This window comes from Sorex fumeus, unplaced genomic scaffold (assembly GCF_029834395.1).
Source record: "Sorex fumeus unplaced genomic scaffold, SorFum_2.1 ptg000110l, whole genome shotgun sequence".
NCBI classification, from domain to species: domain Eukaryota; kingdom Metazoa; phylum Chordata; class Mammalia; order Eulipotyphla; family Soricidae; genus Sorex; species Sorex fumeus.
The window spans coordinates 5,210,615-5,233,719 of NW_026606167.1; the positions used below are offsets into that span (position 1 = coordinate 5,210,615).

Below are 23,105 nucleotides of genomic sequence, written 5' to 3' on the forward strand. Positions count from 1 at the left end.
CACCCTGGTTCTGTCCCCCGCCCTACACAGGGTCCCCTGAGCACTGCCAGCGGGTACCTATGAGCACAGAGCCAGGGGTGAGTCCTGAGCACTGCTGGGGTTGTCCCTAAAACAAAACAGTCAAACCAAGGGTGCGGTTCCCCTCCTGCAGAATCCAGCGAGCACCCATGGTTGTCCCTGCCGTATCTGAGGGCCTCCCTTCCCTCCTTTGGGGTCCTGCAGCCCCACCAGGGACCCGTCTCCATCTAAGATCACCCCAGGGTGCCACCCATGAGGTCGTGACTGCAAAGCGCTGCCCACACTGTCATCACCAGCTCCCTCAGGGGAGGGCTAAGGGGACGCCTTTCCGGGGAGCCCCAAAGCCTGAGATCTGTACCCAGCCCTCCTGAGGCCTCCTGATACCGGGCAGGGGTACAGGGTGGGACCGACAGGAGTTCAGGCTGGTGTTGAGCCTTCCCCGTGGGCTGGGGGCCAGGTACGCCCCCTGTGCTTCTGGCTTTGCTGCGGCCTCTGTTTCCTGCCTAGACACAGCGAGGCCTTGGAAGGCAGCTCACGTTCTCATCAACAACTCTGCCGCAGGACTGGGACAAGTCTTTTCTGCAAAAAGTCAGATGATTCAGGGGTGCAGGACTCTGGGCTATCCTGTCTCTCTCACCAGGATTCTCATGGCACTGTGTGTGTGTGTGTGTGTGTGTGTGTGTGTGTGTGTCCCAATAAAGCTTTATTTCCACAAGCAAGGGATCTAGCCCTTGGGCCGGATCTATCCCAAGAGTCATTTGCCAACTTCCTCCTCCTTCGCCCGCCCTACCTACCTCCCATTGCCAGATAAAGCTTTCCAGAACCTGCAGTTTATTGGGGTGCACTCAGAGAACACTTGTAAATGTCTTCCCTGAGCTAGCATGGGGGGGTGGAGGGAGAAGGAGCCACCGACGCCCACCCATGGGGTGTGCAGAAATCTGTGGGTCTGGCCCATCCTGGGAGTGTGTGTGTGTGTGTGTTGGGTGGGGGGGTGTGCACAGGCTGCTGGTATGAGAGATAACAGGCAGTTCTTAACAGGGACGGGAGAGAAGCAGGGACCAGCGGGGAAGTGAGGCGGTGGGGGAAGCGGCTTTCTGGGCACTGGGGGCAGGGCCGGTGCCCCACATGGGGTCCGGGACTGCGTCTGGTGGGAGCCCCTGGCAGAGGTCGGCCACTTGTGCCCTCTGTCCTCTGTGCGAATACCCCAGAATGACAGCGGGGTTCACCCTGGGGAGAGTGGAACCCGCACTTAGCCGCAAGGACAGCAGAGGGACCTTGGGGTCCCTGGACAAGGGGGAGGTTCGCATCTCATGGCCTGAGATCCAGCTCCATACAGACAGAGCCTCCCTGGACGGCTGGCTAGGAGGGGGGATGAGCTCAGGGCAGGAGAGGAGGTGAGCACAGGGAGGAGAGGAGGTAAGCACAGGGAGTAGAGGAGGTGAGCATGGGCAGGAGAGGAGGTGAGCATAGGGAAGGGGAAGAAGTGAGCACAAGGGAGGGTGGAGGAGGTGAGCACGGGGAAGGGAGAAGGTGAGCACGGGGATGAGAGGAGGTGAGCACGAGGAGGAGAGAAATTGAGCATGGGGAGGAGAGGAGGTGAGCATGGGGAGGGAAGGAGGGGAGCAGAGGACTTTTAGAAATTAGGCGTTGGGGAGACAATGGCCAGACCGGCAGGTTCTCAGGAGGGAAATGCGCTTCCTGCAGCTTCCGTGAGTTTTTGCCCAAGTGTTGCCTCTCACAGTCCCTCTTCGGGCGTGGGAGGTGGTATTTCTGGCTGGAGGCCCACACCCGGGGGTGCCCAGGGCTGACTCTCGACTCTGCACGCTGGACTCTGTCCTGGGGGTCTCGGAGACCAGCTGGGTGCCAGGAATGGCAGCAGGGTCAGCCCCCGGGAGCCCAGCCCTGTTCCCTCTGTGCTCAGTTCCAGCCCCTGCTCTGAGGAGAAACCGACTCCCCCTGTTCCTGTCGGGGGCAACAGCCAAGAAGCTTTAATTGACTCTGGGGGTCCAGTATGTCTGTTCCACACAGACCGGTATGTCCGATAGGTGTGAGGTTCAGAGCCATGCCCTGTGGGCTACAGACCCCGGGGAGACAGGTACTGGGTCTACAGGGGTCCTGATGGCTGAACATCCAGCCCCCATGGTGCAGTGCCGTCTCTGGATGTCGTGGAAAAGTTGGACCCTGGGTTACAGTTACTGGTGTGTGTGTGTGTGTGTGTGTGTGTGTGTGTGTGTGTGTTAGTAGTTATGGGGGTGGAGGTGGAAATAGATGTAGCCTGGAATGGAAGCATTTGAATTCAGCTTTAAAAAATTCCTTTGACTTGACTGTAATTATCACACTGCGTTTTGCTGCGTTCGGCAGGGCAGGGCTGTTATATCACCCTTTGTGCCTCTAAAGGAAGGAGGCCGGGGTGGGCTCTGCAGCAGTGACCCACAAAAGAGGGTGGCCCGTCCAGGAATGTAGCAGCCATGGGGCCAGAACGATTGCACAGCAGGGAGGGCGTTTGCCTTGCACACAGTCAACCTGGGTTCGATCCCCAGCATCCTAGAGGGTCCCCCGAGCACTGCCAGGAGTAATTCCTGAGAGCGGAGCCAGGAGAAACCCCTGAGTAACCCCTGGTAACCCCTGTAACCCAGGAGTAACACACAGCTCTGGGTGTGACCTCCCCACCCACCCCCCCCAAAAAAAAACCACCAGAAATATAGGAACCACAGCTGATGGGGAAATCAGTGAAAGTTATCTTTGTCCAAATTAGGGCCCCAAATTTCCACCAGCTGCTTCCCCTTGGCACCGGGATCGACACACACACACACACACACACACACACACACACACACACATGAACACACGCAGACACATGGACACCCTAGACCCTCAAAGCAGCCCCCGTCACCCATTATAGGCGCCAAGTCATCTAATACTTTGATTAAATCCAAACGCCGAGGTGAATCCTCTCTCCTCTCAAGAACACACACATCCAATTTAATCTCTCTTGGCATTTTAAGTATCAAATCAAGGCTTTGCTGCCGCTGGAGACAACTTCATGCCCACATGTTCCAAAATGGGAAGGAAACAAGGAGAGGGGGCGGGGGGGGTGCTGGAAAATCCCCGTCCTGCCTCCTCAGACCCCACAGCGGGCCGGGGGTACCTGGGGGCTGGGGGCCAGAGAGCCCAGCCTGAGGATGCACTCAGAGGGTGGGTTGTCCATCTGGGGGTGGGGGGGTGTCTCGGTACAGAATCTACCGAGTGGTGGTTGGGGGTGGGCAGGGCTGGTGGCGGCGTGTCCGCGGGTGAAGCATCTCGGGGCTGGCCCCCCTCACGCTCCCCCTCCTCTGTTTCCCCCTGCAGGGTAACCAGGAAGCAGCAGCCGCCCCGGACACCATGGCTCAGCCTTACGCCTCGGCCCAGTTTGCGGCCCCCCAGAACGGCATCCCCGCGGAGTACACGGCCCCCCACCCACACCCCGCGCCCGAGTACACGGGCCAGACCTCCGTCCCCGAGCACACGTTGAACCTGTACCCGCCCGGCCAGTCGCACCCGGAGCCCAGCGCGGGGGACACTGGCGCCCAAACCGTGTCGGGCACTGCCACAGTAAGTCTGAGCCCCCCCACCCCCATGGGGCAGGGGCTTGGGGAGGGTCCTAGGGTGGGCAGGGAGGGGGTTCTGACAGCAGGACAGGGGGCACAGGGAGACCCTGGCTGGGATGACAGCAGGTGCTTGGGGTGGTTGGGGGCACGTATACTGGCTCCCTCCGCCCACAGCGGGCAGGGGCTCCGCTCCCGGGGAGCTGGTTGGTGCTGAACCCGCCCCGCCCAGTCGCTCCCCTCCCTGCTGTCTCGCCAGGGCTCCCCACAAGCTCAGTTGCCCTTTGAGGCACTGAGCTGTGAAGGCAAGCACTCAACCCTTCCCTCCACCCTTCCTCCTGCCTTTTATGGCACCGGATCCCATGTGCCCTTTCGGAACACAGCTCTGTGGGACTAGGATGGGCCTGACACTAAATCTACCAATTTTCCGTGTGTGTGCATGTGTGTGTGTGTGCGTGTGTGTGTGTGCGCGTGTGCGCATGCATGCGTGACCACGTAGTGCCTTGGCTTTGAGGGGCGTGCAAGCCATACTCAGGTGGAACTTGGAATATTTCTTTTGCTTTTTGGGTCACACCTGGCGATGCACAGGGGTCACTCCTGGCTTTACACTGAGGAATTACGCCTGGCAGTGCTCGGAGGACCCCATGGGATCTGGGAATCGAACCCGGGTCGAGGCAAACGCTCTACCCAACCCTACCCTACTATCGCTCCAGCCCTGGAACTTGGAATATCTCTGTCACCTCCCAACCTGAGGGGTTGCAGGCCCCTAGGCTACCTTGCCCCAGTCGGCCGGAGTCAGGCCACAGAAATGTGTCTGGGCTGCTACAGACCCTAAGATTTCCCCCTTTATCTCACAGAACAAGCAGGCGGGGAAGCCTTGGTCCCTTCTTTGCCAGGACCGGCAAAAGGGCATTTGGCCGGCCTGTGTGTGAAAGGGGGTGGGGACCCAATTCTGTGGCCCAATTCTCTGCACGTTTATCTTCCTGCTCAGCGGACAGATGATGGGGTCCCAGAGCAACCCACACTCTGCTGTCCACACCACGGAACGCTCGTGTTCCTGGCTAAGAATCCGAAACAAAAACTGCTCCTGGCGTTAAAGCCGCATTTCTGGGAGGGCCACACTCTGTGGAGGGAACACTGCGTTGGAGATGCCTCGCTCTCCAGATTCCCTTAGAAATGTGGCCCAACCGAACCTCTGGTCTCCGCGGTTCCTCGGTGCAGGCCGTTCTGCTTTTGGTTTCTGCTGAAACCTCCAGAAATTGTTTGAAGCAGCGATGGAGCTTGTTGACTTACACACACACACACACACACACACACACACACACACACACACACACACACTCCGGTGGCGCTCGAGGATTTCTCCTCCTTGTTCTGTGCTCAGAGATCCCTGCCTGCCGTGCTCAGGAACCTTATTGGGTTCTGAATACTGCCACGTGCAACACAACTCCCTGGGCTGTTTCTCTGGCTCTTAATAATACAAATCCTAATTTTTTTTTTTTGTCACTTGCCCCTCAGACCCCTTCTTACTGTGATAAGATGCATCCGTAGCATTTAGGCTATTTTAGCGCAACTCGGGAGGATTAAGGATCCAGTGTCACCGCTGTCCCACATAGACCCGGGATACGTGTCACAGCCCCGAACGGAATCCTGCGTGTGGGAGGCACGTGGTGCTGCCTAGGTCTCCCTCGGTCTCCCTCCCACAGCCTCGGCACCAGCCCGTTTTTGATCTGGACTTGTTCATACTGGATATTTCATCAAAGTGGCCCCGGGGGTGGGGAGCTTGCCTCTCAACTCTGCACCCCAGCCCGGGTTGGGTGGGACGGCACTTGAGCCCGGGAATCTGAGGGCCCCTGGCCGTGATGCCTTTCCGGGTTTGGAGGATGGAATTCATGGCGGGGTGGTTGGTCAGTTTCTCTCTGGCCTGTGAGAGCGGGCATTAGCACACGGCCAGGGGAAGTCTGGAAGGAAGGAGAACAGGAAAGGCTGGAATTCAGGGGTTTGGGGCTCCGTCCTGTGGGCTTCGGGGAAACTGGCCTCTGGGTGGGGACGGGCAGAGTCATGGTGGGGGAACGGAGGGGATGGGGGATGCTCTTTTGTCCCTTTGGCGGGCGGGAATGTGTATCCGTGTGCAGACCCGCTTTGAAGCTGTGCTAGTCTCGCCTCACTGAGCAAAACGCGCCAAGCCTGGATGGATGTGGGTCAGCTCCAAAGTCTCTGCACCCTCAACCCTCCCCTTAGTGCCGGGTCCCTCTTCCCTGTGGTAACCTCTCCCCCCCACCCCCACCCCCACGCAGGGCACCCTGTCCGGAACGCCCTTTGTGGCCAGTGACCCCCGGAGGTGTCCAGCGGCAGGGAGGCTGCAAGGAGGCTGGCCAGGGGCCCCCGCAGCTCAGAGAAGCTCCGAGTGGCTGGGGGTGAGAGAAAACACCCATCCATCTGGCCGCTCCCAGAACGGCTCATCTGTGCCCACGACTTAACACCCAGCGCGGATTCCGTGAAAGGGGCCCGGCAGGCACGAGCTTCCCCAGCAGAGTCGGGGAGAAGAGCCCGGCTGCCTGTGCTGCTCCCCGTGAACACCCCCCCCTAGAGGGTGTCCGGCTGGACACTCACTTGCCTCCTGTGGGCAGATTCCCTAGGGGCTTCCCCCCCCCCACCCTGTGGCCCTGCTCACTCTGGCAGAGCCTCCCCTGGATTCCGGGAGCTCCTGCTACCCCCTCTGACAAGGTCTTTTCCTCTTGACATATTATAATTAGAGATTTGCAAGTGGTGAATTCTCCATGTATCTCCAATGGCAACTTAACGTCTATTTTTAACACCTCTGCAGTCTGTGGAAACGGCTCCCACCCGCTCTGGGGCCTGCTGGGAGGAGAGCAAGCCCCCCCCACCAACACCCCACCCCACCCCCCACCCCCAGCCTGGAGCCTCAGGGCTGAGCTCCGGATGGGGAGGAAGATGGGGAGGGAGCCCAGTGCTCCTTCCTGCTCGCTGACTCCCTTCAGCAGTGCTCACTGGCTCTCCAGATGCGCCTTTAGGACCTGGGTCGGGGGCACTTGATGCCTCGAACCCTTTTTCCGCACCCTTTGGTCTGCCTCCACAGCCAGCCGGGTCCCGTGCCTCATTGCCCTTCCTTTGGTTCTAAAGATGGTCCCCAGAACTACTGAAGCTATTGTTCTGGTCAGAGTCGAGGTATCGGGTTCTATAACCCTGACAGTTCCACGCTCCTGCCGCCCCCAGACTCCCATCCCCGCCCCCCTTCAGGGCCAGCGGTCACCCCGTACCCCTTCCGTTTCCTTCCAGGAACGGTATTCACACATGCTCAAATCAGCCTTAGTCGGCGGGGATGGGTGTCACCTGCACCCTAGCCCGGGTCGTTGGCTGCAGGTCCCAGACACTCCTCGCCATGTGGGGGGCTGCTACGTCCAAGGGGGCAGCTTGGTGGATTCGGGGTCTGGGGAAGGCCGCAGCCTGGGCCTCCTAATCCCATGGTGACTTCATGTCCCAAAGGCCCTTGTAGTCTCATCACTGGAAATGAGGGGCCCAACTATGCATTTGGGGGAGGTGACACGTTCCCTCTCATAGGTCCACCTCTCTCTCTCCCTTTCTCTTTTTCTCTCCCTCTCTCCCTCTCTTTCTCCCTTTCTTTCTTTCTTTCTTTCTTTCTTTCTCTTTCTTTACCTCTCTTTCTTTCTACCTCTCTCTTCCCCCCTCCCTCTCCCTCTCCCTCTCTCAGTCTCCCCCCTCTCTCTCCCTCTTTCTCTCTCTTCTTTCTCTCCTCTCTTTCTCCTCTCTCTCCCTCTCTGTCTCCCTCTTTCTCTCTTTCTCCTTTTATCTCCCTCTCTCCCTCTCTCGTTTTCTCTCCCTCTCTCCCTCTCTCCCTCTCTCTCCTTCCCTCTCTCCCTCTCTCCCTCCCTCCCTTCCTTCCTTCCTTCCTTCCTTCCTTCCTTCCTTCCTTCCCTCCCTCCTTCCTTCCTTCTTTCCTTCCTTTCTTTCTTTCTCTTTCTCTACCTCTCTCTTTCAACCTCTCTCTTTCCCCCCCTCTCTCTCCCTCTCCCTCTCTCCGTCTCCCCCTCTCTCTCCCTCTTTCTCTCTCTTCTTTCTCTCCTCTCTTTCTCCTCTCTCTTTCTCTCTCTCCTCCCCCCCCCCCCGATTTCCTGCTCGCTCCCTTCTCTAAAGAACAGAATTGAGATCGACTTGGCGCCCCCCCCCCCCAACACCGTCATCCGTCATTCCTGGGAGCTTGATCTGCCCCTGCGCCTTTGTGTGTCCTTGGTCATGTTCAAGCCTGCGGTTGGCCTTGGGGGTTGTGGGGGGTCACTTGCTTTTCGTTTAGTCCCACCAGGCTGTAGGGAACTTGGGCACGGCTCTCCCCGTCTTGGGTTTCAGATAGGGGTCCCGTGTCTCACCCCCACGTGCACCCCACAGGCAGGCTGGATAGACTCAACATGACCCTCTTCACCCCGAACCCCAGATCTGTGGTCACGGCCATCCTGGCTGCATGTGCTGACCGGGGCTACGCCTCGTCTCAGGCTATGGGCGGTGAGGTGGGGGACTCGGCGCTGTGTCTGGGGTCCCGGCTCCACCTCCCCCTCACACCAGCCCAGTGACCCCATTTCACAGGTCGAACAAAAGGTCTATGAGGCTTGAAGACATTGGGAGCTGGGGGAGCGTGCTGAGGGGAGACCCCCATCTGGAGGCCTTGGGGGCGTGGCCAAAGTCCCCTTCCGTTTCCGGGCACCCCCAGAGAGCCTCAGAGGCAGGTGGGTGACCAAGAATGCATGGACTGGAGTGTAGACCTGGCACTCCACCAGCCCTGGGTTCAAACCCTGGCACTGCATGATTTCGCTGAGCACTTCCAGGAGTGTCCCCTGAGCACTGGGACAGGAGCATCCCCAAGCATGGCCAGACTGCCACAGTGTCAAGCACTGTGACACCCCAAAAACTAATATGAGTAAGCTTCATGACTAAGGCCTGCAGGCAGAACACGTTGGCTAGAGTAAGATGGAGCCCCCATCCTGGGGACCCATCCCTGACCCCGAGGGGGCTCAGAGGTTCCCTCTAGACTTTCTCTCCATTTGCTGTTCATGCCCCGGAATCACTGGCACCAATCCTGCCCACTCAGGATAACTAAGCGGCCCCTGCCCTGGAGGAAGAGATCATCTTTGTGCCAGTACCAAGTCTGCCAGGAGAGCGGGCCCCCTGGGAGCCGGGCACGGGCTGGGCCCAGGTGTTTGAGGAATCTGACCGCTTTGACTTTGTCCACCCTCCCCGCGGGGGTCGTTTTGTGGCTCTCACTGGCTTTCAGAGGAGCATGGAGGGGGGGGCGTTTACTGCCGTGGGCAGTATGGGCATCACTCATTCACGAGTTGGCTCCAGGCCCCCATTGGAGCCGGCTTCTGGAGGGGGCGAGAGGGTCCCACGGACTCCGAGTTCCGCTGGGTTTTCCAGGCGGCAGAAGGAAGCGGCGATGCTCTGGGGGCGACCTCTCCCGAGGGTTCAGCCCTGTTCCCGTGGTGCTGAGGTTGGGGGTAACCAGAGCACTCGGGGTGCCTTCAGCCTTCCCTGGCATTCGTGTGAGATTGCTGAGGTGGTGGTCTAAAGTTCACCTTCATTCAGGTTCAGGCCAGTTCCGGGCCTGTTTGACGCAGGCTGATCAACTAAGCCGTAGGGGGGGTGGAAATAGTCCCTTCACGTAGAAATGATCACATAGAAATTGTCACACCACAGCATCTGTAGACAGAGAGACGCAGAGAGAAACACCCTGGGCTGGAAGGAAGAAATGAAAAAGAGGGCCAGGCCCCGAGAGATGACCCATGGGGGAAGCCTCTGCCCATCCCAGCACCCCCAAATCTCCCTCGCTCCCCCCTTCACCCGGCAGCCTCCGGTGGCCCCTGGTGGGGAGGGAACCCACCAGCCGGGTGGGGGAGCTGAGTGGAGGAAGCCCGGATTTCCCCGAGAAACTTGCCACAAGGAACTCGCTAATTATAACCCGAGTCGGATTTGACTGCCGCATCTCTGCCTCACCGTTGCAACGCTGTAATTTAAAGAGATTGTTCCCTGGCCTTTTTATGGGGGGTGGGGATGAACTCCCGTGTTTTTTACTAAGAAAAGCCGAGGTGGTGACAGTACAGAAATGACAGGAGTTGGATCTTCAACACCACCCCCTCCACCCCCCGCCCCGCGCCACTAATTGATTCGCGAGTGGGAGTCAGGTTTGCAGTTCTGGGAGGGGCTGCCCGGGGCACCAGGCGATGTCTTGGGGTTCGGGGTTGGTTTTGCTGTGGGTGACACAGAAAAAGATTGAAGGCGGGGGATGGGGTTGGGGGGGTGTCACGGATATCTGGGACTGAGCACCGCCTGAGGGGCGTTCTGGGCTGCAGGGGGGTGTGGAGAGGGGGAAGCCCATGCCAGGGTCCTTGACGGCCTGGCTGCTGCGATGCCCGGGGACACTGGATCATATGGTCCACTGGGGCGGGACTAGAACGGGATGCCTGTTCCAGAATCGGGGGTGTCTCTCTGCCAACCCGCCTCACCCCTCCTCTCTCCCTCGACTCAGCATCAGGGCTAAGCGGCTGGGCCAGGAGTCGGAGAAGCACCGCCTGGGACCCCATCCTGGCCCCCTGGTTACTGCGTCGAGAGAGTCTTACCGGCTCATGGCCACCCTGCTACCACTGTGTCACTTGTCCAAGGGTCCCCAACAATGCCAGTCCATGCCCCGCCCCAGGAAAGGTTTTCAACCCCCGAACTGAGCAGATTCCACAGGCGGATTCCAACCTTCTCTCTCCCTTCAGAACTCCAGCCTGTTCTCTGAGGCTCACGTGCAGACGCTCTGCGGTTACTTTTCAAAATGGGAGGAAACGGTGAAAAAAAGTAAATAAAATGGGAGGTTTCACATGCAAAAGGACGTTGGATCAGAGGGGCAGATCTGAGGGCATCAGGGTCTCAGGAGCGGCCCTGTCTCCCCACGCCCAGTTTTCCTGCTTCACAGAATGCCCCCCGCCATACTCACTGCCCCGCCCCACCCTGGACTCAGGTCCCCCTGGTCTTCCAGGACTCCTGGGTATTTTTTTTCCTTTTTTGGGGTCACACCCGGCAATGCACAGGGGTTCCTCCTGGCTCTGCACTCAGGAATCACTCCTGGTGATGCTCGGGGGACACTATGGAATGCTGGGAATCGAACCCGGGTCAGCTGCGTGCAAGGCAAATGCCCTCCCCGATGTATTATCGCTCTAGCCCCTCCTAGGAAATTTTTTGATATGAAACAGTTTCTTTTTTTTTCTGGTGAATAAGTTATATGTTGTCTATTTTACCTCTGTCCAACTGGACTCTTCACAGAACCCTGCTGTGAAAATGAGTGTTTATGCAGTGGCAGAAGTTGGCGAGTGCCATAATCTTTCTATCAGGCACACCAGGCCCCTTGTACCTACACACCCGCACACATACACACACACGCACACATGCACGCACGTGTGCACCCACACACAGCACCGGCAAACCGGCTTTTGTTTCTTCTTTAAACTCCCCCTTGGTACTGGATTGTTACCAGTGTCGCTTTCAACCAAAGCAGGAGCAGTCAGTGGTATTTTTCTGCCGACGTTATTATTATTACAATGGAAGGGTCCTCATGAGGTGAGGCCAGGCAGTCAGCCGACCCTCGGCGTGGGAGGTAACGTCCCATTTCACAGATGCATATGACCTAGGCTCAAGCTCAGAGAGTGGCAGCCCTGAGCCCCAGGACAGGCTGCTCGCAAAGGCTTGGCTATTTCTGGGAAGGGCAGCCCCCTTGGACGCAAGGACATGGATGGTGGGACCAGATCGGGACAAAGAAAAAGGCCAGGATTGTTCCCTCTGGGGCCAAGCTCCCCTCCCAATCAGAAAGTCATCCCGGAAAGAGCATCCTCTGAAGAGTTGGGTGGAACCAGGGAAGTCTTGTTTCTGGGGAGGTCACTGGAGCGTTGTCCCGGACCCCTGATCATTCATCCCCACCCGCGCCGGCGAGCCCAACAGTGAGGAAGCAGAGGCACGTGGATGGGCAGTCACACCATCCACGCATCCCAGAGCCAGGATGCAGAGGGCCGAAACAGAGGCCAGACATCTGTGTCCATGTGGCTCCAGGAGGCTGTTCTGGGCCACTGGAGACACGACACTCTGCATGGCGGCAGAAGGCCCTGGTATGTCCTTTCTGCTGCGTGAATGCTTAGTTCCCGGGAACCCCAGTGGCCCGACTGGGGGCTGAGTCTCAGATAAGGACAGTGTGGACACGAGGTAGTCACAGGCCTCTGCTTCTCAGGTCCAGCCAAGGGGACAGAGGCTGGTTACTCAGAGTAGACTCGAAGCCTCACCAACCCTTCTCTATTTTATGACCCGCCTTTCGATTTCAGGATGCCACGAAATCTCCCTCGATGTGGTATTACTTAGCGTAGTACGATAACAATGCACACAGCGTCATGTGTCGCTGGACCCCAGGTGAGCAGCCCCTTCTGGAAGGGAACCTCCCATCGCTTTTCTGGGCCAGTGCTGGGATGCCTGGCTCACAGAGACCTGAGCAGCTGGCCAGCACCATCCTTCCCCGTTTCCCTGTCTGTTACTGTCCAGCCCTGTGAGCGGCTTTGGAGGCCCTGTGTCATTGGGAAATGAGCTGGGTCAGATGGTATCAGGAGAGAAGCTCGAGAGAGGGTCAGCCTTCTGCGTCAGAATTGAATCCTGGAGCAGTGGTAATAGCCTTCACTGGAGATTCTATCAAACCCTTCCCCACACTCCCGGTGTCTGATCATCAGTTAGCCTGGTCTCACACCGTGCTGAGGGCACCAGCCAGGCTGTGCCTTGGAAATCTGGACTCGTGGCATTTCCCTCAACAAAGCTCCTACAAGAACGTCACTAGAAGCATTAGCTTGGAAAGGCACGCATGACAAATTCAAAACGAAGGTGTTAGTTTTTGCCATCAAGTTGTAGAATCCTTGTCAACTTGGTGCCTTGTTTGTCTGTGGGAGGTGGACACTGGGCCCTAGATGAGTGGACAGGGTGCATGAGAATTTCTCAGGTTCCTGGCACTTTGGGAGGCAGCCTTGGAGGTCCAAGTGGGTGGCAGCCAGGAGCTCTCCTTCATAGTAATAGCAATGGTGTGTCGCAAAGGGATCACCAACAAGGGGTCAGAAGTCACCAGCATCAGTAAACAATGACGTGATTTTATAGGCAGGTGATAGAGGAAAATGGCCCCAGTGAAAGACGTGGGAGCTGCACAAAAGGACACAGTTCCTCCCAGCTGGACAGGACAGGGGCAATGAGTTAGTAGCTGGAAATGCCACAGGGTTGGTATTTGCACCATGGACATTGGCCATATGGAGAGTAATTATACGATGGACATTGGCCACGTGGAGAGTGTTTGCACCATAGCATTGAACATGTGGAGAATATTTGTACTATGGACACTGGCCACGTGAAGAGCTTTTGCACCAAAGCATTAACCACATGAAGAGTATTTGTACTATGGACATTGGCCACGTGGAGAGTGTTTGCACCATGAGCATAGGCCATGGAAGCTTATATGTACTGTGGGCATTGGGCACAAAGAAATTATACTATGGACATCGACCACGTAGAAACTATTTGCATCATGGATATTAGCCATGAGTCAGATCAGAATTCTGTCAAGCTGACGCCCACACAGAGGAACTTAGATATATTCATGTGGAAGAGTGGTGGGTGTCCCTACGGGGTCATGGGGGAGGAGGTAGGACGGTCTGAGTGGTGGCTTGGAGAGGGGGCAGAGGACACTTGGGCAGGAGACTGTGAGCCTTCATGGAGGAGAGAGCATCACCTCCCTGGCACATGAGTGATCCCTGGAAGGTAGTTCAGGGCATGGGGTCTTCCAAGCCTTAGGAAGCCCCAGGGGTCCCACAGGGAATCTGAGCCAACCAGGCTCAGGGTTCAATGCACTGACCCGAGAATGTGGTGTTGCACAGGCCCTGGGTGCTGGGGATCACTGGGGCCTCCCTGTGGGATCCCCAGGCTGTACCCAGCAGTGCTCACAGGACCATCCAGTGCTAAGGATAGAACTCGGTTCGGTGTGTGTAGGCAAGTGTCTTACCCACAGCACCATCTCTCTGGCTCCCCTGGAATGTTTTTAAACAACACAGTGACCTGATTAGAGTCTGATCTTAAGAATCAGCTGACCACAGCATGGCTGGGAGATTTGGCAGCCAGAGTCACAGGGTGGCGGGAAAGAGACAAGGAACGGTCAGGAAGTGGTAGCTGTGTTCCAGCCCAGGGAGGCCCACAGGCCCCAGTGTCCAGGCTGCGAGCAGGCTGCAGGGGTAAGGACAAGAATGGGCTGGTCTGGGCATGCACAGGAGCTGATGCTCCAAGGGTGAATCCCAGAGGCCATGGTGTATCGTTCCCAAGAAGCCCAGTTCCGACATGGAATGTGTGTGCAGGTGACTGTGTGTTAGATTGAGTGGCTTATGAGAAATTTAGTTATATCATCCAGCAAGCATTGACACCCCCCCGCCCCGCCCACTACCACCAGCTCTGAAGTGGCCAGCACAGCCACGCTCTCCTCTGTCACTGTGGACGTTTAAGTCCTTGGGGGGGGAGGGGGGGTAGGACAGAAGGCTTGTCTCGTAAAACAAACGCATCCAAAAAAATGAGCTGAATTTCCACCAGCTTCATCTCTGCCCTTGGGAAAAAAAATGGCGCCAGACTGGAGTGAATACTGCTGTTTTAGGTGCAGTCTGAAACAGTCACTGTGTTGTTTAGTGAGAGAGTGAGTGTGTGTGCGTGCATGCGTGTGTGTGTGTGTGTGTGTGCGCGTGCGTGGTGTATGGTGGGGACGGGTGGGTGTTGGGGGTACTCATCCAAGTATCCGCATGGGCAAAATCACCTTGAAGAGAGAGACTGTCTATCCCCGGAGAGGACTGAGGGAGAAGGGATGCAGCCTGAGGAGAGACCCCCGAGACCCCAAGCACTAATGACCAGGGGACACTCACCCTGGCCAGGAGAAATAGCTCATATAGGTTGCACTCCTGCGGAAGGGGGACAGTTGGCCTCTTGTGACTGGAGTCCAACGGGATGATTGAGTTCTAACCAGTAAGGATTGGGTTGAAAACCATCCCCCCCCACCCCCACAGTCCCTTGGAAACCAGGATCAACCAATGAAAATACAGTGAAACCAGGATCAACCGGTAAACATACAATGAAATCAGGATTGATCAATGAAAATACAATGAAACCAGGATTGACCAATGAAAATACAGTGAAACCAATGAAAGTACAACCACCCCCAAGCCTTCTAGATACTTCTTGCCATTTGAGCCCCTGGAATCTTGAATAAGTCCCTTGAATCTTGATAACACAGTTCTGCCATTGTTGTTCGATTCTAGGGCTGTTTGAGGTGGGAGGGTGTGAGTTTCTAAGTAAAAGGTATGGTGGGCACGCAGGGGACTAGAGCGATCGGTGGCCACGAGCCATCTCCCCAGGCCAGGTGATGGTTGACAGTCCTCAGGCCAGGTTAGTCTTTCCTAACCCCAGCAGGGTCCTTATTCATTTAATAAGGACCTACAACCCATTCTTTTTGGGTCATGACAGAGTTTTCCCATGACCATGCTCTTAACTTAGAGTTTTGGCGCTTGGTCTGGCCCATGTAGATGCCAGGGTAGCTCACAGCTTGCCCTGGGTCCATCCAGTCCCTTACCGGGACCCTGTTCTTAGGGTGCTAGGAACTAAAGGCAACTGGAGCTTAAGTCAGGTAAATATGGATGCCCAGAAATAAATATTATTTTAGAGTCAATTAACCCCCATGTTACAAAGCGTACCATCAACTGTCTTCCTGTGTCTATACAAAAAGGACATTGCTAAACAAACCATGCAAATAACATAGAGGAAAGAGAAAAGCAATAGAGGACTATCAGTGCTTGATGGATGGAGTTGGGTGTGCCTCAGGGGCACTGTGGTGGAAATAACTCAAAAAACCTAAGCTCCCTGCTGGAGGAGCAAGGAAAACCCAAAACCCAGGAGGGTGCATTCAGGACCGGCCAGGCAAATATCTCGTTTGCAATGCTCAGGCCTTGCAGTGCGTGAGTTGCTGTGGGGACAGGGTGGGTGACGAGAGTCCTGCCCAAGCTCACGTCCTCCCTGCTGGACCCTGGGCACCAACTATCCACCCCCCCCATCCCTGCTCTGTTCATTATCTTTGATTATAATATATTTGATTCCCGCGGTGCTCGTGGCTTCAATTGCTCTCACTCTCGTCACCATTGATGCTGCGGTGGCACTGAGCGTGATGGGGAAGCATCATTATCTGTAATCACTCACTGAGTGCTCCCTAGCGACTGGGTACGGGAGGTCCAGGCACACACGGGAGGAGACCCGCACCCAGCATGAGTCCGTCCATGCAAGAACATGACACACGGCATCACTAAGTAATTAGTGCTTGCTTTGGTTGGGAATTACTAACAAACTAGACTCCCCACGCCAGTGCCAAAATAATAATAATAATAATAATTATATAATAATAATTATTATTATTATTGGGCTGGAGCCTTCCCGTAGTTGGCAGGGCTGGAGCGATAGCACAGCGGGTAGGGCGTTTGCCTTACAAGCGGCCAACATGGCCGACCCGAGTTCGATTCCTTTGCCCCTCTCAGAGAGCCCGGCAAGCTACTGAGAGTATCCGATATGCCAGACACAGTAACAACAAAGTCTCCAATGGAGACATTACTGGGCCCGCTCGAGCAAATCGACGATCAACGGGAGGGCCTTTACCTTTACCTTTATTGGGCTGGAGCGATAGCACAGCGGGTAGGGCGTTTGCTTTGCATGCAGCCAACATTGCCGACCCTAGTTCGATTCCTTCGCCCCTCTTGGAGAGCCTGGCAAGCTACCGAGAGCATCTCACCTGCACGGCAGAGCCTGGCAAGCTCCCCGTGACGTATTGGATATGCCAAACACAGTAACGACAAAGTCTCCAATGAAGACGTTACTGGGCCCGCTCGAGAAAATCGATGAACAACAGGAGGACAGTGACAGTGACAGATTATTATTATGCCTTAAAAACTGACATTGTTTCTGGTTTGTGGCATTTGCTTTGCTCCTGTATCTATGCTGTGGGCATTTGGACAAGGCGCTGCTGGACAGAACTTGTCCAGTCACTCAGCCTGTCACCGGGCTGGGCAGTAAGAGCCAGGGTTTCTCTTGCTGTCTGGACCCTGGGGTTGATCCCAGACCCCCCACCCAGCTCCTCTGCACCCCACCGCTTGGACTTCCTCCCAGCATGGCGGGCTCTGGGGTTAACTGGACGTATTAGGGTGTGGGCCTCTCGTGGCTCAGCCAGTGGCGTGGAGATGGGACTCCCAGGAGAGGAGAGAGTGGCAGGAGCTGGTGCCAACTCTTACTTGGCACCACATAAGCGGTGGGCCAAGAACTCGCACTCCTGTCCCGCCGGTGCTGTACCTCCACTGGCCACCAGGGGCGCTTCGGTGCGGCCTGACTTGGCCAGGTCAGCATCAGCTAGTGTTTGCCTGGATCCCTCGGTGCGTGTTTGAGGGGCACAAAAGGGGCCGGTGGGGACAGCCGTGACCGACCACTCAGGCTGTTTTCCCCCGCCCCGGGTGGGCGCTGCATCTTCTTGCGACAGGAAACAGACCTGCTTGGAGAGCCCTTGCAGAGGGCCCTGCAGCCTCTGGCCTCCGCTTAGCTGCTGTCAGGGTTTCTGTTCGTCGGTAGCAAAGTATCTCAGCCGATCTCGGAGCTGGGCCCTCCCAGGCTCTCTGCCCCCGAGCTCGGACCCAGGCCCACTGCTGCCTGCCACCAGGGCCTCGCTTGGCCAGCCCCCGTGTCTGCCAGGGAGACTGGATCATTCTGCTCAACCAGCCCCGGGTCGGGCGGGGAGAGGCCCTAAGAGGAAGCCAGCCCTGACCCGGGACATCAGGGCACTGGGGTTCACAGCCCCTTCCCACCGCCCCTCTCAACACACACACACGCACGTGCGCGCGCACACACACACACACACACACACACACACACACAGATACACGGACACTGACACACAGACACACACAGACACACACAGAGACATGCGCAGACACATGCATAGACGCACACACACATGCAGAGACACATATAGAGACACACACAGACACACACATAAACGCATGCACAGACGCAGATACACATACAGACACATACAGAGACACACAGACATACACATCACACACAGACACACACAGAGACATACACAGAGACACACACAGAGACACATGCACAAACACAGACACACATACCACACACAGACACACACACAGAGACACAGAGACACACATAGACACATGCACAGACACATGCACAGACACATGCACAGACACACAGAAACTCATACAGACACACACAGTCACACACAGACGCAGACACACATACAGAGACACACAGAGACACACAAACACACACAAATACACAGACACACACAGAGACACACAGAGACAGACACACACACAAATACACAGACACACAAACACATGCACAGGCACACACAGACACACACAGAAACATATACAGAGACACATAGAAACACACAGACACACACCACACACAGACACACACACAGATACACACACACACACCACTATGCCCTTCGAGCAAAGAGAAAATTACCCCATTACCATATTTAAATCTCCTAATTGCCCCATATCCATATTTAAGGACAAGCACAAAGAACTCAGAGTTTGAAAGTCACCCATCAGCAGATTCGCGAGATGAATTCCCTGCCTGGGACATGGCTGGAGGTGCCACAGGAGCCGTCTCTTGCGTCTCTGCTTCTCGGCAGCTGCCCCGTGCAGCATGGGGTCAGGTGGGCTGGGCTCCCCCGTGGCCGAGGGGTTGTCCCCTCTGGCTGCTGCCTCATCCTGGGAGTGGCCCCTCTCAGTCTATCAGTCCTGTCTCAGGAGGGTCCCTGTCCCCGGCGCAGAAACACGCCTTGATTGGCAGGAGGGAAATCTGCGCTTCCCACCCCCAGCGTCTCAGACACTGTATCTTGGGGGTCCCCCTTTACCTGGTCCTGACATGAGCCGTTCTAGAGACTGGGGAGCATTATAAAAAAAAAACAGAAGCAATTATTTAAAAATGCATTTAAAATGTACATAATAACTTCCATCACTAAATCTGCCTCTGGCCTTGAAAGTAAGGACACAAACAAGGCCCCATCTGAGAGGATTTTATAAAAGTATGGCCCTCCCGTTGTTCATCGATTTGCTCGAGAGGGCCCAGTAACGTCTTCATTGGAGACGTTGTTGTTACTGTGTCTGGCATATCGAATACGCCACGGGGAGCTTGCCAGGCTCTGCCGTGCGGGCGAGATACTCTCGGTAGCTTGCCGGGCTCTCCGAGAGGGGCGGAGGAATCGAACTCGGGTCGACCATGTTGGCTGCATGCAAGGCAAACGCCCTACCGCTAAAAGTATGCAAAAAAGCAAAAACCAAAACGAAGAAGCCATCAAAACCATCCCGCTGAATTCACTCGAGAGAAACGTGTTTTTGAACTTCATCCTCCTCATCACCCGCACTCTAGCCCACAGGCCAGCTGGTTCTTTAGCCTGGGTGTCTTCTATGGTGTCCCCTGGAAGTGTGCAAACGCTTAACTACCAAGTTTTAACTACCAAGGGGCAAACGACGTGGATGGCTTTTTCACTAATAATATTGTGCATATTGGTCCGAGTGGGTTTTGTGGATTTTAAGCATTTTTCTTCTCTGCATTTTGTGGCCTGGCCTCATTTCTGGCCTTATGCTGGCTTTAGCCAGTCCCCAGGAGCTGGACATCAGGCGTTTCTCACTTGTCGGCCTTGGCCAATATCACCACGATGAATTTTCTCTTGTCCCAATCTTTGCACATTTTCACGATTATTCCTATAGAAGAAATTCCCAGAAGCAGAACCTTGGGGTCAAAGACTAAAAAGACTTTGGATAATCAGGTAAAACTCAAAAAAAAAAAAAAAGAAAGAAAAGAAAAGAAAATCACCCTTCAGAAAGGTTAAATTTCGTTAAAGTCCCAGAATCCTGTTCCGGAGATCCCCCCCCCCCAACCCCCACCTTCTCCCTGAACTCCCCTGGTCCCCCGCATTATCTCTGCATGATTTAAAATGCTTGAGGAGAGGAGTGATAACAGTTTTCTAAACAGCTGCTGCTAAAACACGGCCGCCGCATATTGGCTTTCAGCTTGATAAATACTTTCTTATAAGGTCATAAATATCGGCGGTAGCAAAGGTTAATGTAGTGTGCAGTGCTGTGAAATCCAGCCGACAACCTGCTAGATCATGATGATGCATTAGCACCTTCCTCGGAAGTGCCCGGGCTTACAAAGTCTGTGTATAAGTGGCCACTAACTCAACAAGTGCAGAACTGTGCGAGCCGGCACCCCCGTTCCTGCAAACATAATTGATTAAGCGAGCACCTCGCCTCCGTTCCGTGCCGCGGCAGGGGAAGAAGGAGGCGCGGAGAGGAGAACACGATGAGTGGGGGTGACCATGCATTTAATCCCTTTCGCAAGCTCAGATCCATCAGGCCCGGCGGCCTCGCAGCGTGGAGGAGAATCAAAGCAAATCATCTTTCCCGTCCATTAACAGGCCGTCCCTGCGCGGGGGTGGACGAGGCACGGGGAGGCTGGCCCGACACCTCTCGTGCCTCGGGGAAGCAGGTGTTTTCCGAGCAGGCCTGGAGCTGATTGTGCTCGAGGCCGAGGGGGGGATGCTCGGACCCAGATTCTGAGTTTTGTTTTCCACACGGGTCTCCGAGTTCTCTGCTCTGCTTGCGGAGGGGGGGCCGGTGCCATGTGACGCCGCCTGTGATTAATGAACCTGAAAACTGTGTGTGCGTGTGCGTGTGCGTGTGTTGTACATGTGTGTGTGTGCGCACATGTGTGGTGTATATTCATGTGTCTGTGCATATATGTGTCTGCCTCTATACATGCCTGCACGTATGCACGAGTGGTCTTGTGTGTGTGCTGCTTATGTGTGTGCGTTCATGTGTGTGTGTGTGCGTGTGTGTGTATGAGCATGGGTGTGTGCTTGTGTGTGTATGGGTGTGTGCATGTGTATATGGGGGATGTGTATGGGGGTTGTGCATGTGTCTGTGTGGGTGGGTGGGTGGGTGTATGAGCGCGGGTGTGTTTTTTTGTGTATGGGTGTGTATGGATATGTGTGTGTGCATGTGTGTTGGGTGCGTGTGTGTGTGTGAATGGGTGTATATGTGTATGGGGATGTGTGTACATGTGTGTGTTTGGGCATGTGGGTGTATATGGGTGTGTGTATGCGTATGTCTGTGTGTATAGGTGTGTTTGTGTGTGTACGGGTAGGTGCATGTGTGAGTGTGCGTGTGTGCACGGGTGTGTGTGTGTGCTAAAGCAGAAGAATGACGGATGCTGATGGCAGCCAAGCAGGATGGGGAGCTCCGGCCTCAGGCCTCCATGGCGGCCGCCCACTAACAAGGGGGCAGGCATGCAGAGGCCCTGCAGCTTCTGGGAACGTCTCGTGTCCTTCAGCCAGAGCAGGTGCCCTGGACAGCGGGAAGCAGTGGGTGCCCACTATGCCAGCTGAGCGTCCCCGCCATTTCTCTGTGGCTCCTCACCAGGCCCTTCACCGGAGACTTCACCAGGCTCTTTGCTCAGAGCCAGGCAAGATCTTCATCTCTCCCTCTTCCTCCTCATTCTCTGTCTCCCTCTCTCTCTTTCCCCTCCATCTCCATTTTTTCCTTCTTATTTCCCTTTCTCTTTCTTTCCGTCTAACTCTTCCCTCTCTTTGTTTCTCTCTCCCTCTACTTCCCTCTCTGTCTGTCTGTCTGTCGTCTGCCTCTCATCATTATCCGCATTAGAAACTGAGCTCTAAACTGTGCCTGTAAGCGGCCCCGATCCCATGCTACTTCCCGTGGAGGTGTGGACCTAAGTAAACACCACCAGATCCTGGGGCCAGAGAGCCCCAGAACAGCCGTGCGGGGGCTCCATAGACCCCACCTGCCATGTTTCTGCTTCTCCTCCTCCCCATCCCCCATGGCATAGAGGACACGGAGCAGAGACGGGGTCCCCCCATGGCTTCTTCTGCCTTTGGCATCCTTGTGGGCATTTCCAACTGCATCCCTTGGCCCAGATGCCAAGGACAGAAGCAGACGCTGCTGCTGGTGAGGCCAGCATGGACTTGAGGAGGAGGAGGCAGGCTTGCAGGATGAGTCCCACTCCCGTGGGGCAGTCTCAGCTATAGAGAAGAAACCGGACACCCACCTGGCCTGCGCAGGGACAGAAGGACTCGCCAGGCACGATGATCGGGGGCGTGGGGGTGGGCACGGGAGGGGTTACGAAAGGGTGCCTCCCGGGAAGGACCTGTGCGTGCTGGGGGGAGGGAAGGGATGCTGCAGGCTAGGGAGAGTCAGAAGGGGGCGAAGGGGCACCGTAAAGGGGTTCCGGAGGCCAATGGGGATGAGCTTCCGTTCCAGGAGGAGATGCTCTCTCTAGGCTCCCCTCCCTCGTGCTCACTCTCCCTCACGCTCACTCACTCTCTCTCACACTCCTCTCCCTCATGCTCACTCGTGCTCTGTCTTGGTCTCTTGTTCTTTCTCATGTGCACTCCCTTTTACTGTCTCTCAAACATGGGCTCCTTTTGCTCTCTCTGTTTCTCTCTCTCTCTCTCTCTCTCTCTCTCTCTCTCTCTCTCTCTCTCTGTCTTTATGCCACGCAGGAGAATCCCCTCGAATACCAGGGTCACAGAGTGGGCTCTGGAGTGTGTGTGTGTATGTGTGTGTGTGTGTGTCACAACCTCCCCCACCACCCATGAAGATTAATCTGGCATCGCAAAGACCTGCCCAGAGCAGGCATGGGGCTCCAGCAGTGCCCGAGGATGACCCCCCCCGCCCCCCTGATCTGGGCGCCTGGGCACATTGGCTGGCAGAGCCTGGCCATCCCATCGACTGTCTCTTCCATATTTAATGAGGAGCCTGGGGCACCGTGCAGATAAAACGGCCGAATTATGAAATTATCACTCCACGGGGCATCTTCTATTAGTCCTAATTAAATGATGCATTTCATATTAACAAACAGCTCTCAAAGAAAAAAAAAAGAAGGAAAAAGGGTTTCTGAGTTTTGAATCCCCACCTAACAGAAGCTGTAGAAATGTCTAGAACAGGTTAGGTCTACCACATCCCCCCGCCCCCGCCCCCGCCAGGACTCACTGGAAGGTCAAGACACCATTCGGAGCCTCAGGGCCTCGTGTCTGCTCACGGGCAGGAGCTGCCGGCCACCCCAGGCAAAGGCAGTGAAGGGCAGCATCCACCTCACAGACAGTGGCTGCAGGTACTTGCCAAAAGAGGGCTCAGCCGAGGGACCGAACCACAGTGCCAACTCACCCCCTGGAGGTTCCCAAACTTGGGCCAGGAGGGAGGCCCAGAGAAGGGCTTCCCGGTGGGCTTCCAGGTACGTGTGTGTGGGTGTGTGAGCATGTGTGGGGGGATGGCAGCTCCGCGTTTCTGGTGATCAGTA

At 55.9% G+C, this 23,105-nt stretch overlaps 1 protein-coding gene across 29 annotated transcripts in view; it reads left to right on the top strand.

Annotated features, from left to right (window-relative positions):
- The window catches only part of RBFOX1 (RNA binding fox-1 homolog 1), a 1,027,611-nt gene that overhangs the window by 862,628 nt on the left and 141,878 nt on the right, over window positions 1-23,105 (top strand). For all 29 annotated transcript variants that reach the window (XM_056135038.1, XM_056135030.1, XM_056135037.1 and 26 more), the window contains one exon: window positions 3,367-3,609. In XM_056135038.1, coding sequence (XP_055991013.1) covers window positions 3,367-3,609 — 243 coding nt within the window. The remainder of the gene's footprint in view (window positions 1-3,366; window positions 3,610-23,105) is intronic.